At 38.1% G+C, this 14,731-nt stretch overlaps 1 protein-coding gene across 1 annotated transcript in view; it reads left to right on the top strand.

The window, feature by feature from the left end:
- Positions 1 to 14,731, top strand: part of LOC132819695 (CAP-Gly domain-containing linker protein 4-like) — a 266,189-nt gene that overhangs the window by 61,649 nt on the left and 189,809 nt on the right. Inside the window, exons 3-5 of the mRNA XM_060831355.1 lie at positions 8,796 to 8,935; positions 10,501 to 10,594; positions 12,161 to 12,322. Of these exons, the coding sequence (XP_060687338.1) occupies positions 8,796 to 8,935; positions 10,501 to 10,594; positions 12,161 to 12,322 (396 nt within the window). The remainder of the gene's footprint in view (positions 1 to 8,795; positions 8,936 to 10,500; positions 10,595 to 12,160; positions 12,323 to 14,731) is intronic.

Genomic DNA, 14,731 nt, shown 5'->3' with positions numbered 1-14,731 from the left:
TGCATGTTACCAGTCAGGGGGTGCCTGACTTTAGCTGGGTGGTAGTTGACCAGTGGGACTGAATGGTCCACCTCATTGTTAGAGACAACAATTGCTCTAGTTCTGTACAATAATGGAGTTGAGCTTATCATTCTTAGCTGTTGTCTTCCATCTTGTATTCTTGCAGTGAAATTGGAGTATCCTCTCTGGGGACAAGCCTGGGCTGCCCATACATTAGTGTCCCTCCCCCTTGACCTCTACAACTGACTCCATTGGAATGCAAAGCGTTAAATTTGGCTTAGGTATTGAAGTTGCCAAAAGCATTTTGCCATAAAGGGTACTTTCTAGATGGTATGAAGCTAAATACAATGGATGTCCAAATAAACTTCAGGTTCAGGTGCATAGAGGCTTAAAATGCCACAGAAAAGTGCAGAAAATAATCAAAAAGGTTAATGGAGTGCTTGCCTTTATATCTGGAGGACTGGAGCATAAGGATGCAGAAGTTCTGCTGCAGCTATGCAAAATCCTGGTTAGACCTGACTTGGAGTACTGTGAGAAGTTGATAGGCACCAAACCTTAGGAAGGAGAAAGTACAACATACATTTACAAGAATGATTCCTGGACTTCATGGGTCAAATTATGATGAGAAATTACACAAATTAAGCCTGTTTCTCTAGAGTTAATATGGCTGAAGATGTTCAAGATGTTAGCAGAAAAAGACAGGGTAGATAAAGATACACTATTTCCAAGCAACCTCAAAGTTTCTCTGAAGCTTTAGCTTAGGGTTATGTGGGACCTAATTGCCATGTGTCACCATAAGGAAGCACAGCTGAGAACTTGCCTATGGAGAGGCTGCTTACTGACGGGGAATAGCTAATACCTGTTTTCTTGAGTTGAAATATAAAATGTAAATCATTCTATGATCTCAAATGATGGTACTGCTGGGAAAGTTGGATCCCTGTATGAAATCTGGATTTTGTTTCAACTTTAGGTAATAGGAAAGCCAGCCTCTGAAACAGAATCACATGAGGCTTCAGAGTTTCTTTAACAGCAGAACTTTAGTACACAAATCATGAAAATTAAAAAAAAACTGAAAACAACAAAGCTATCTATGTATCGAAGATAGTTTAGAATAATCAAAACACACACAAAACAATGTTTTTCAACTTATTTCCAACGCCATCAATTTACAGAGGTTCATGTCCAGAGGAATAATCACCCAAAAACAAATATTTTAAGTTCTACTTAACTGATTCTCCTCACTTGCTTTCCTATGAACTATGACGCTGTCTTACATAAATTCTCACAAATCTGAGATTTTTGAAGTTCCTCAAGCTTATAATAACCTGCAGATTTCTAACCAGTCTGTCTTGGCTTAGAAGCTGAATAAATGAAACATTTCCACTGATGTGACTGTGTGTTTTCTCCAAATTGCCCTAAACTCCGGTAAAAAGGAGAAACTCAACTTGCTTTTGACTCCAGCCAGATCTCCTCTAAATTGTTTCAAAAACCTCACTTTCTGATTGTTCCAGATTAAAAATCAATCCATGATTATTCTGAACTAAAAATAAGGTAATTGTCCTCAGTATTTAACCACCTGTCATAAATCACTGTCATAAACTATTTTCAGTTAATGTGCCATGGGTATCTACAGCCATCTGTTGTATGAATAATGCTGAAGTAAGGCCATGATTTTGCTTGGAATCTGATTTGGGTTTTCTTTGAAAGAAAATCGTACACAAAAATAACTTATATTTATATGTGCATGTTTTGAAATCCAGTATATATAAATTACATGCCTCACAGCGCCAGAGACCTGGGTTCAATTCCTGCCTCAGGCGACTGACTGTGTGGAGTTTGCACGTTCTCCCCGTGTCTGCGTGGGTTTCCTCCGGGTGCTCCGGTTTCCTCCCACAGTCCAAAGATGTGCGGGTCAGGTGAATTGGCCATGCTAAATTGCCCGTAGTGTTAGGTAAGGGGTAAATGTAGGGGTATGGGTGGGTTGCGCTTCGGCGGGTCGGTGTGGACTTGTTGGGCCGAAGGGCCTGTTTCCACACTGTAAGTAATCTAATCTATTACAGTCATGACATTGTACTCTCGACAATTAGAGATAGGCAGTTAAGAGTCAACCACATTACTGTGAGTCTGGAGTCACATGTGGGTCAGACTAGGTAAGGATGACAGATTTCCTTCCCTCAAGGACATTAACAAACCAGGTAGGATTTTCCCTGACAATTGGCAATGGTTTCATGGTCATCATTTGACACTTAATTCCAGATTATTGTTGAATTCAAACTCCACTGTATACCTGGGTCTCTGGTTTAATAGTCTGACGATACTACCACTAGGCCACTACCTACCCCCCAAATGTTTGTTTGCAAAAAATTTTCAGTTTTGACCAATATTGTGTAATTCATGCTGGTTCTTGAGACTATTTGCTTCTTGCTCACAACCTCCTTAATGCACTCTGCTTTAAGAAATCAAAAGAAACTCGAGCCTCTGTTGACTGCCACTGGAGTAACTGGAACAGCTGACATCAACCAGAAAGTTCCCCTAAGAGTTGCTGTTCAGCAGGATACTTCCTTCAGCCTCATTAGATTGCATTTAATAGTCCTGAGCTTGATTAGAATTTTGAATAGCATAGAATAAAATGGTAGGCAGATCTAGGTTGGAGGCTCAATGGATCATACCTTGTGATCGTCTTTATCTTCTCTATCACAGTCAAGTATATATAATAACAAGAAACGCAATAGAGTCACTAACCTGTTTGACTTGCATGAATCAATACTTGCTAAAATGAATGTATATTTTAAAATATTCAAGCAAAGCAGAAGAAAATGACATAAATATCATGACGAGAAACTGGAAACGATTAAATTTTACAACTTAAGAGTGTTAGATAAGATGTTATATATATTTTAAATTGCATACATGTCTGGGCCTTCCCAATGGTATGATTAATGGGACTTTAAAGGTCAACACCTGTTAAGATCTGAATATAGAACAAAATAAATTGTTGACATGTATCATGTTGTCATGATTCTTTTGTTATCCTTTCTTCAGATTATACCTCTACGTTCTGTACAAAAATGACTTCTCTTCATGACTTCTGATTTAGCTTTGCTGATATCCAAGGAATGTATAAGCTAGCAGATCACTTTTTGCATCATTTTGTTCCAATTTAGCAAAATTGCAAAAAATACTTTGCTATTAAAATTATTCACTTTTTTATTTACATCAGTTACATTAGCTGAAGACCTTTTCTAATTTTATTTTCACAAGTGGTTTGAAACTTCACACAGGTGAAGACAGACTTGGCCTTCAATGTTGTGTGGCTTTCTGTGTTTTTAAATTTTCTTCCCCAATCTTTTGGGCCTAAATGTTCATTTTTAAAAAAAAATTATGTAAATATTCCTTTTCACATTTGACATCAACCATTACAGTCTCCGTTTTGGACCCAGCTTGATTTTCAGGCAGATGGCAATTTCCCTTTCTTTTCAAAGAGTGGCTGAGGCTGATAGTCACAGTGATAGTTGTGTTTCTCTGTTTTGTGTGTCAGATTTTCTTTTGCCTTTTAACATGAATTGTAATGAAAGAAGAATTTTTGTAAAAAATTGTCCTGTTTGACAATTCGGTTTTTCTCTCGGTGTTAAAGTATTGGGTACTGATGTGTATCTAAGGGATTGGAGCTACTTTGTTGAAACAATGTATTGTCGATATATGGGGACATGAGATAAGTGTGTAAGGCTGTAGTATTCTTTTATATTTCCTGGAATGTGAGCTTTGGGTAAGGCAAGCATTGTTGTCCATCCCAAATTACACTTGAGAAGTGAGTGGTGAGAAAAAGGTGAGGCGTTACTGTCTATCTGCTGTAGATGCACCCGCAGTGTTATTTTACTTTGTCACAATTTTAGGAATGTAAGAGCAGGACTAGACCATTCAACCCTTCAAGCCTTGTCTGCCGTTCCTGATCATGACTACCTCAGGGTCTTACAATACTGTACAGTACAGCACAAGAGCAGGCCCTTCAGCCCACCTAGGTTGATTCCTAGCCCTTATTTAGACCTGCTACATATTGCCCATATGTGATTTCTATCCCTCTGTTCATTTCCCATTCATGTGCTTATCAAAGTATGCCTTATTTATTGCTAATATGCCTACTTGCACTATCTCCACTGGCACTGCATTCCAGGCATCCACCACCCTTTTGAAAGAGCTTTCCCGCACATCTTCCCTAAACTTTCCCCCTCTCTTCGTGAACCTAAACCCACTAGTGGTTGACCTTCCCACCCTGGGGAAAAGCTTCGGTCTATCCACATGATTAATGAACTATAATGCTATTCCTTCAGTGTCACTGTGTCAAAGTCCTGGATCTCCCTCCCTGATGGAGAGTTTAAGTTATAAAAAGAGGCGGACTTTTCTCACTTGAGCATAATTTTGTAGACCTCTGTTAGCTTGCTCCTCAGCCTCCATCTTTCAAGTGAAAACAATCTGTGTTTATCCAACCTCTCCTCATAACTAAGGTCCTCCAAACCAGGCAACATCCTGGTAAACCTCATCAGCACTATCTCCAAAGTATTTACATACTTCTGCATGCAGTATTCCAAATGTGGCGTAACTAAAATTTTATACAGCTATGACCAACCTTTTATATTTGGTGCCCATGTCAATGAAGGCAAGGGTGTTGTATTCCTTTACCATATTATCCACCCATGTTGCCACTTTCGGGGATCAGTATGTCCAGATCCCTCTATATGTCACTGTTCCTAAGGGTTCTGAATTATTGTACAATTCACATCTTGATTTTGATCTTTATCTTGCATCACCTTGCATTTGTCTGAATTAAACTCCATCATACTCCATATTACTGCCACGTTCCTTGATGTCATTACTGTTCTTTCCAACTATCTTTAGCTGTTTCATCAATGTCCTACCCTCCATTATAAGATCACAAGTGGGAATGTTTGCTGATGAGTGCAGTGTTCAGCACCATTTGCAACTCCTTGGATAATAATGCAGTAGGTGCCCAAATGCAACAAGATTTGCACAATAACTAGACTCAGACTGACAAGTGGCAAGTAATATTTACACCACACATGTGCTAACCAGCGCCTCATGACATTCAATGGTAACATCATCACTAAATCCTGCACTATCAACATCCTGGAATTGCTATTGACTAGACTATGAACTGGACTAGTTATATAAGTACTGTGGCTATAAGAGCAGGTCAGAAGGCTAGGAGTCCTGCTGCAAAAAAAGTCACCTCCTGACTCCTCAAAGCTTGTCAACCACCTACAAGACGCAAGTCACATGTGTGATGAAATATGCCTAACTGGGTGGATGAATGCAGCTCTAACATTTGATGTTTGGCACTGTCCAGGATAATGCAGCCTATTTGATTGGCACCACATTCACAGATATTCAGTCCCTCCATCACTGAACGGGAGCAGTATATGGTACATATAAGAGGCATTACAGAATTTCGCTAAGGTTCCTTAGACAATCCCTTCTTAACCTACAACCACCTTCACCTCTTCAGAAGACAAGGGCAACAGATACATGGGAATATCACCACTTGCAAGTTCCCCTCCAAGCCATTCACCACCCACATCTGGAACTATAATGTCATTACTTCAGTGTTGCTGGGTCAAAACCTGGAACTTCCCTCTCTAATGGAGGGTTTGAGTAATAAAGAGAGGCTGGATAAGCTGGGACTTTTTTCACTGTAACATAGGTTGAGTGGTGACCTTATTGAGATGTAAAGAACAATGAAGGGTATAGGTAAGGTGAATGGCAGGTGTCTTTTCCCATGGGTCGATGATTTCAAGACTGGGGGGGCTTATTTTTAAGGGGAGAGGAGAAAGATTTTAAAAAAGACATGAGAGGCAATTTTTTTACACAGACAGTGATTCATGTATGGAGTGAACTTCCAGAAGAAGCAGTGGATGCAGCTACAGTTACAACGTTTAAAAGATATTTAGGTAAGTACATGAATGGGAATGAATTGGAGGGATGTGGGCCAAAGGCAGGCAGATGGAACTAATTTTTTTTTAGATTACTTACAGTGTGGAAACAGGCCTTTCGGCCCAACAAGTCCACACCGACCCGCCGAAGCACAACCCACCCATACCCCTACATTTTCCCCTTACCTAACACTACGGGCAATTTAGCATGGCCAATTCACCTGACCCGCACATCTTTGGACTGTGGGAGGAAACTGGAGCACCCGGAGGAAACCCACGCAGACACGGGGAGAACGTGCAAACTCCACACAGTCAGTCGCCTGAGTTGGGAATTGAACCCGGGTCTCAGGTGCTGTGAGGCAGCAGTGCTAACCACTGTGCCACCGTGCCGCCCACTAATCTAGTGTTACAACACGGCAGTGAAGCCTTATGGTAATTAAACTAATTCTATTAACAATTCTAAGCCCCCCTTTCTCTTAACAGCTGATTACCTGCCTCCAACTCTATAACAATATTCTGTTCTAGTAAGACACTTATTAAAATTACATCAACTTAATTTAAAAACCACACAGCTGCTGTCGTCTTCTGTGACGTCACTGTTCCAGCTACTGAATCCCCTGGGTCATCTTCATTCTTTTTATTGTAAGTGTGTTTCATATGAAAAGGTACCTTTGATAAAGAGTGTTATTAATTTATTGGATCTATCTCAATGGCATTTGCTATCTCTCCAATTTTCAAGATGTCTGCATTTTGTATATCCTCAGCATCAGATCGTCTCATTGGTTTGAAGTTGGCAAAACAATAAATTCAAACTTGATTGGGTTTTAGTATCCTGGGGCATAATTTCAACTGATTGGTTAAATTTGAATTGTCAAAACAGCAACCAAAACTGAGGTGTCCATTTCACAGCCAAATATTACATCCTTTCAATTTTTCAGTACACTCTGACATTGCTGTCCAGTCATATCCACAAGTGCTTGTAAGCTTTTAGTTTAGAACAGTATTCACTCTCTCTTAAAGGTACAGTACATGCCTTCAGTTTCATAACACATGCCCCCTGAAGAAAAAAATGAGCCATCATATTGAAGAGATGGCTTTATTTGTTTTCTCTAATTCTTAATCCCATTAGAATGAACTACATAAGTCATTAATCTAAGTTATACTTTCATATTAATTTCTAAACACATGCATATAACATGAGAATTTGTCCAATCCTGCCGATACTTTTTCGTCTAAATCTGCGATAATGCATCTGCTATCACACTTTTATGACCCGCAACATGTATAATTTTAAATTAAAAGTCTGTAACATAAGACTCCAATGACATAGCCTCATATTTTTGTCTTTAAATCTTTCCTAGAATGTAAGAGGTCAGTGTACACAATTGTCTCCAATACATTGTTCGTTGTATAAACATAAAAATATTACAAGACCAGTACCAATCTCAATAATTCTTTTTCAATGGTAGAGTGTTTTCTCAGGTGGGTGTTGAATTTCTTTGAAAAGTAGCCAACTGGCTGTTCAATTCCATCATCATGTTCCTGTAGCAGTACAGGTCCAACTCCTATATTGCTGGCATCGCTTGCAACTTTGAAGGATTTCAAAACATTGAGTGTAGCTAAAACTGGTGCAGTGTTTAATACTGCTTTTAAATTCTAAATGCCTCCTGGCATTGTTCTGTCCATGGAAATTTTGTGTTCTTCTTTAGTAAATCTGTTAGTGGTGCTACCACGTGCTAAGGTTTGAAACAAACTTCCTGTAGAATCTGCTTAGTCCCAAAAATTGAAGCACCTCTTCGTTCAAGGTTGGTCGTGGAAATTCCTTGATGGCCTTCATCTTTGCATTCCTTGAGGTCAGCCTTCCATGACTGATGTTATGTACCAATAACGCCACCTCTGCCTTTGCTTTGTTTTCGTTAAGTTTTGCTTCTAGTAATAGTTCAAAGAACTCTGCCAACTGTACCATGTTCCATAACTTGCTAAAGGTTATTACATCGTCCAGATAACCTGCACAATTTATTAATCTGGCCCCAACTCTAGTCATGAGTCTTTTGAATGTGCCTGGTGTGTACTTCATTCCAAAGGGCATCACTTTGAATTGATATAGCTCATTTGGGGTTACAAATGCAGAAACTTCTTTCACTTTCTCTGATAAAGGTCCCTGCCAATAATCACACAATAAGTCAAACTTTGTGATGTAAGTGGCTTGTTCAGCTTTTTCTATAAAGGCGTCCAGTTTGGCTATTGGATATGAGTCCTATTTTGTTATGGCATTGATCTTCCGATAATCTACAAAAATCATTGAGTCCCGTCAGGTTTGGGAACTAACACAATTTGTGAACTAGTCATATGCAAGGTGCTTGTAAGTTCTTAGTTCAGAACAGCATTCACTCTCCCTTAAAGGTACAATACACGCCTTCAACTTCATACCACTAGTATGGGATTGTGATTTGCATGGGCTGGTTGGATTGAAGGGTCTGTTTCTGATCTGTATGATTTTATGACTATGATTCTAATAGCAAAGTACGTTCACATACAGCAAATGAACTGCAGTAGTTCTAGAAGGCATCTCACCACCACATTCTCAAGGGCAACTAAAGATAGGCAATGAATGCTGGACTAGCCAACAAAATTCACATCCTGTGAATGAATAAGAAAAAGCTAGAAACCTATAAATCTCTATCTTGAACTTCAGGATTGAACTTCCATAGACCTGTAAGAGAGTGAAATTCAAAGCTTTATTACCGTCTGAGTGAAAAAGTTCCTCCTTATCCAAGTTCTAAATGGCTAATTAAGGAATTGGAGATATCAGTGCCAAAGTATTGATTTTATTTAAATATTTCATTTCAGAATTTTCCTTCTTTGATCCACAAGACCCAGCATGCAAAAGAATACTACATGACCTTAACACAACTGTTTCAGAATTGTTTGCTATCTTGCGGCAGTGGGTCCCACAAGTGCAGCAACAGATTGATGTGATTGGGAACGAGGTAAATTAAAATTGCATGTTTGTAGTTTCTGTACTTTGTAAAATTTGTTTTTGGCAAGGCTTGTAAGTTTGTAATATGCATTAAATATAACCTCTCCTTGATCTTTTGTGCCTGTTTGTTGATTTGATTAGCCAAAATCTCCAAAATCGAATCACTCATATATGAGAGTGCTGCAATTGTACTTGCTCGGAAACTCTTCAAAATAGCAACCAGGTTTTCAGACACAAAATGAAAAATATAATTTTTCTAATTTTTTTTCAATTTTTAAAATGTTTTATTGTAAATTATCCTCCGAGAGTTGCATTGTACTTCATTAAAAGTTAAAAATGTTTTTGTGGGATGTTTTTGTGGGATCAGCTTTCCTGATGGCAGTTTTTTTGCACATCATTGATTAGAGATGAATGAGTTGAAGTTGAAAATAAATATGTAGGGGTAGTTGACTTTGTGCAAAAGTAGTTATTTTATAGAGATGTCAGATCACATGGAATTGGATCCTGGATCTGTTAACTTTCAGCTGAAATGTCCTCTCTTACCACCTTTTGTTTATATCTCTTTTTGATAAAATTTGTTGCTATTTACTCACACGTACACCTCTCAAGTGTCTACCACCTACCTTCCTGGGTTCTACACAAGTTTATTTGCAAATCATTAAATGCAAAACCTGCCATGAAACACCTCACCAGGTAGTGGATTTTAAAAAAAAATATTTTGCTTTACAGAAAATTTAATATACATGAAAATGATATCTGTAAATAAATTGATTTTAAATTGCTGAAAAGGACATGAAATAATTTCTAGTTAGATTGGTGTGGAGGTGCCACTGTTGGACTGGCATAGACACAGTCAGAAGTCACACGACAGCAGGTTATAGTCCAATAGATTTATTTGTAATCACAAGCTTTCTGAGGTCTGCTCCTTCGTCAGGTGAAGTCCTGACTTTACCCCTGGTCTATAACCTGATGTTGTTTGACTTCTGATTTAGTTAGATTGGGATACGGTAGTCATTAAACGAAGTAAAAAGAATCAACACTTTTTGTTCAAAATATACCTGTTAGTTTCTCTGAAAGTTTGAGAAAGATAGCAATTTGTGAACATTGGTGATTAATTCATCCTGGTATGTGCTCAGCTGTATGAGTGTGGTGTGCACTTCGTATGGTATTTTAAAAACTAATGCAAACAATTGAGGATAGTTGAGTTACAGTGAATGGCATGAGCCTTTGTGCCAGATACATGGTAGCAATGGGGCACTCCAGGAATGAAATTAAAGGGAATAGAAGCTTGTAAAAGGATGTTTTTCTGGGTTCAGATAACTAGATCACCTCAATACAATGAATATTAGAATTATCTGAGTCAGAGCATGTGACTTTGTAAAGAAAACTGTCTGATTTTCTTCCAAAGAAAGTCAAGCAAATTCCTTTTTATGAAGCACACACGTTGTCTGATTACACTTAGGATTGTCTTGAGTACAATCCCATGTATCTCAATTCATTGTGGATTATCAATTTTTGTTTAGAATTAAATATAGAATGCAAATATTCATTATTCTATTGGAAATACTGCTTTAGATTCTGAGTCGGGGATGCCATGTGAATGACAGAGATGGATTGACAGATATGACACTGTTACATTACACTTGCAAAGCTGGAGCTCAAGGAATTGGTGAGTTGAACTTCACATTTTTCTTTTTTGTAGAGTTATTTATTAGCATTTTTTTTCACCTTCTTTCCTTGTTATCTTTTCCCTTAGCTTTTACCTCTTACAATCCTGTCCCGACAGGAGTATTTCCTATTTTGGATTGCTATGACAGTCGTTGCCCTGTGAGAGTGTATTAGCGTAGGGGAGATATGGTTTCAACCCACTGGAGTGCAGATGATCATTAATCTTTAACCTGCACTGCTGCTTGTTGCTTTTATTTTGGGACATGTCACTGACTTGGGCCTCTATTTGTGTCCAAGCTGGCTGTGTCTGGAGGAATGACCTGCTTTGATTCACTGGTCAGCATGAAAAGGACTGTCTTCCTTTCCAACATCTGTCCACCAGCTCCTCTAGGTTTCTATTTGTGAACCAAGGAGCAAGCTTTGTTTCTGGACCATTTCTTCAATGACGATGATGGAGTATGTGTGAGGAACAGTTCTTGGCTTGCAGTAATGAGCAGCTGAGCTTCGAAAATGGGGCCTGCAATGTGAATACTAAAAGGTCCCAGCAGTGGCGAGCATTTCCATCTTACCTGATATGTACTTGGATGTGCGAGAACGATGCTGAAGAGCCAGGATGTATAAGTCGTGAAGCCAAGAAGATTATGTGAGAAAAATTGCTACAATTGCTGTGAATCTCATTTGGCAAAACATTTTACATCAAATGTGAAAATATGGTCATTGGTTCTGTTGTGGTCTCTCCAGTCATCCTGATTTTATTTAGTGGACTGATCGTGAATCAATCCTAAAACCTGCCATTTTGATAATCAAATTAATGTTTCTTAAAGTCACTTCATGTAGAGACATGTATATGATAAAGTAAATCCAATACTAAAGACTGTTGGAACTGTTGCAGTTGCTATCTTGTTTTCTTGAGCATGCAGTGGTTTGCATGATCAATTTTCTCATTTTAATCTTTTCTCAGTTCCTGAGAAGATTCAATGTTAACTGTTTTTCTCTCTCCATAGATGTTGCCACATCTGCTGAGATTTTCCAGTCTTTTTATTTCAAAGTTGCTGATATGTTTAGACCTTGCAATGCGGTACTGAAAAACATATTGGCAAAGTCTTAGAACTAGGTCACCTGCATACGTTTTCATAGTTCAAAATAACATAAAACAAGAGAATTAGTTTTCATGGGCAGTTGGAAGTTGTACATTTTGGGAAACTTTTTTTTAATGTTAGAGATAAAATAGGGATTAAAGTTAGACTTTGTTTACCTTAAGGGCATAATTCTTGTGCTTGACCCAATGATCTGAACACATAAGTACTGTGGCAGTATATTCAGTTGAAGATATCCCAAGAGGTACTAAGAAAATATTGTTTTGTTTTATGTTTTTATTGAATAAAATTTCTGTGGTCAATAGCTTCCCGTGCAAGTTTAAATTAACTGTGACTGAACATTGCCCTGCACCCCCAATGTATCTTGAAAACCAGTGGAATTTTTTATATTATTTAATGGTGACATATCATTTGTACTATACCTTATCACTCCAGAGTGCTCTTTTTAAATTACATGTTTATTTTTCCAGGAGATGCAGAGGTTGCTGCCAAGTTTGCTTCACAGTTGATTGAAATGGGGGCTGATGTCACTCTTCGTAGCCGCTGGACAAATATGAATGCTTTGCACTATGCAGCTTATTTTGATGTCCCTGAGCTAATAAGAGTAGTTCTTAAGGATGCAAATGTTGGAGGTAAGCAATCATGTACTTAATTTTAGAAGGGAATATATGTTGGCTTTCCTTTCTTGTTTTTCTTGTAAAATTCTAACTGTAACAAGTTTTTATAGAGAAATAGTGAAATCATTACATTATGGACATGTAAAGAACTGGCATTAATTGTCCTTTTTTTTTAAACAATTATCCTTATTTTCAAAGTTGTGATTAAATGCAGTATAAAATGCTCCCAACAGTTTTGGAGAATAGATTAGATTACCTACAATGTGAAAACGGGCCCTTCGGCCCAACAAGTCCACACCAACCCTCCGAAAAGCAACCCACCCAGACTCACTCCCCTACATTTAGCCCTGCATTTAACCTGCACATCTTTGGACTATGGGACGAAACCGGAGCACCCGGAGGAAACCCACACAGGCACGGGGAGAATGTGCAAACTCCACTCAGACAGTTGCCCGAGGCAGGAATTGAACCCAGGATCCCTGGCGCTGTGAGGTAGCAGTGCTAACCACTGAGCCACCGTGCTGCCCAAGCTGAGAATATACTTGGCATCTAATTAACTACTGCAAATGTGTTGCTGGTCAAAGCACAGCAGGTTAGGCAGCATCTCAGGAATAGAGAATTCGACGTTTCGAGCATAAGCCCTTCATCCTGATGAAGGGCTTATGCTCGAAACGTCGAATTCTCTATTCCTGAGATGCTGCCTAACCTGCTGTGCTTTGACCAGCAACACATTTGCAGCTGTGATCTCCAGCATCTGCAGACCTCATTTTTTACTCATCTAATTAACTACAACAATGCTAAAAACTTAAGTTTGAAAATAGCAGTAGTCTCTTTGTATTTTGTTTTGCTCTCGAATAAAACAAGAATTAAATTCTTTCTTATTTTTCTCAAAGATTATTTTCCATTTACATGTATCTCTGGAATTCATAAATCTGAGGTTTTGTGTGTCATCTCAAGTTCCTTCCAGTGAAAGGAAACATTATTTAGTTGATTTACTTTAGTCATTGGCCTTTCGTGAAAATAAATTGATTGATTGACTGGCGCTTGGAATGTAAGTCAAAGAACAGAAGCCTGGGATAGGGTTGGAGGCTGAAAATCTAATGCGGGAGATGGTTGGGAGTGAGATGAACCAATATACGAGAGTGTATTGTCCATGCTGAATCCATTTAGTCAATGGAAAAGCATGTACTGTCTGATTTAGTTTTGTCTTGGTTTAGCTAGTGAGTTTTTTGAGGCTGATGAAATCCAGCCAGAGTTAAATTTCAAATAATGAATAAAATAGACACAGAGCTTCATAATAAAGCAGACTCATATTTTGCCTTCAGGGAATGCCTTAGTTTCATGGCCCCATCCCATCTCAAATAAAACTGGAAGTGAGTAGGTTGGAGGCTGGCTTCCTTTTCTTATTTGACCTAAGCCTTGTTTTCAAGGTTACAATGCCTCACAAACCCCATTGTATGTCTCAACCTTTGATGTAATGTAAACCTGTACAAAAGCTGAAACTTCTCTCATTTTGTTTTTCTTAGGTCAATTATGGTTTGTAGCCACTTTGTTTCATATTATGGTACAAAAGTTCTTGGTGATGTTTGATATTTTCAAGCTGTATTTTATCAAAAAGACCTATGAGTATACCTTTAGAACAAGTCTCAATTTGTACAATAATGGTAAAGATCATCAGACTATCCAGCATATAAATTTTCAAAGAGATGGATATCTCAAATAATTGAGAAATATCTTTGAGATTTTGTACATTGAGGTTGAACATCTTTTCAATTGTTGAGAAAGAATATGCAAGTAGTTAATGTCCAATTATAAATCAAGTTTCTTGTGCTCTGTAGTACTAAACCTCCGACATTCTTTCTTCAGTGGCAGAATGCCTACTAAGCTTACATGAATCTTTCTTTATAACTTAGTTCTCATGTCATGAGAGTTAACCTGTGCATTCCTCTCTGAATTTTTCTTTGGTGCAACTATGTTTTTTTTAATGAACTATAGACCTAATCTAAACTTGATTTCCACCTCTGAATCATTGATTTGAAAATGTCATTACAACATGTTCTTATAGTCAAGTGCCCTCCACATGTATCCTTGTGCTCAATTGGTCACATTAATAGCTCAGCTGACCAATGTTCCATTCTATGATTAGTAATCACAGCCAAATTATTCCTGCTTTCTTGTGACAAAGTAAAGGAAAGAATTGTATTTATGTAGTAGTTCTCAACTTAGACATCTCAGTGAATGAAATACTTTTTGATATGTATTCACTGGTGTAATATATAAAACACAACCACCAATTTGTATACAGAAAACTCCCACATGCAACAGTGTGATAATGACCAGATCATTTGTTTTTGTGATGTCAATCAACTGATAAATATTGGCCAGAGCACCAGTGATAAATGCCCTGCTTTTCATTGAAATGCT

The sequence above is a fragment of the Hemiscyllium ocellatum genome, chromosome 10 (assembly GCF_020745735.1).
Source record: "Hemiscyllium ocellatum isolate sHemOce1 chromosome 10, sHemOce1.pat.X.cur, whole genome shotgun sequence".
NCBI classification, from domain to species: domain Eukaryota; kingdom Metazoa; phylum Chordata; class Chondrichthyes; order Orectolobiformes; family Hemiscylliidae; genus Hemiscyllium; species Hemiscyllium ocellatum.
Note: the sequence above shows the minus strand (reverse complement) of the source record. Positions and strands in the feature narration are given on the sequence as shown.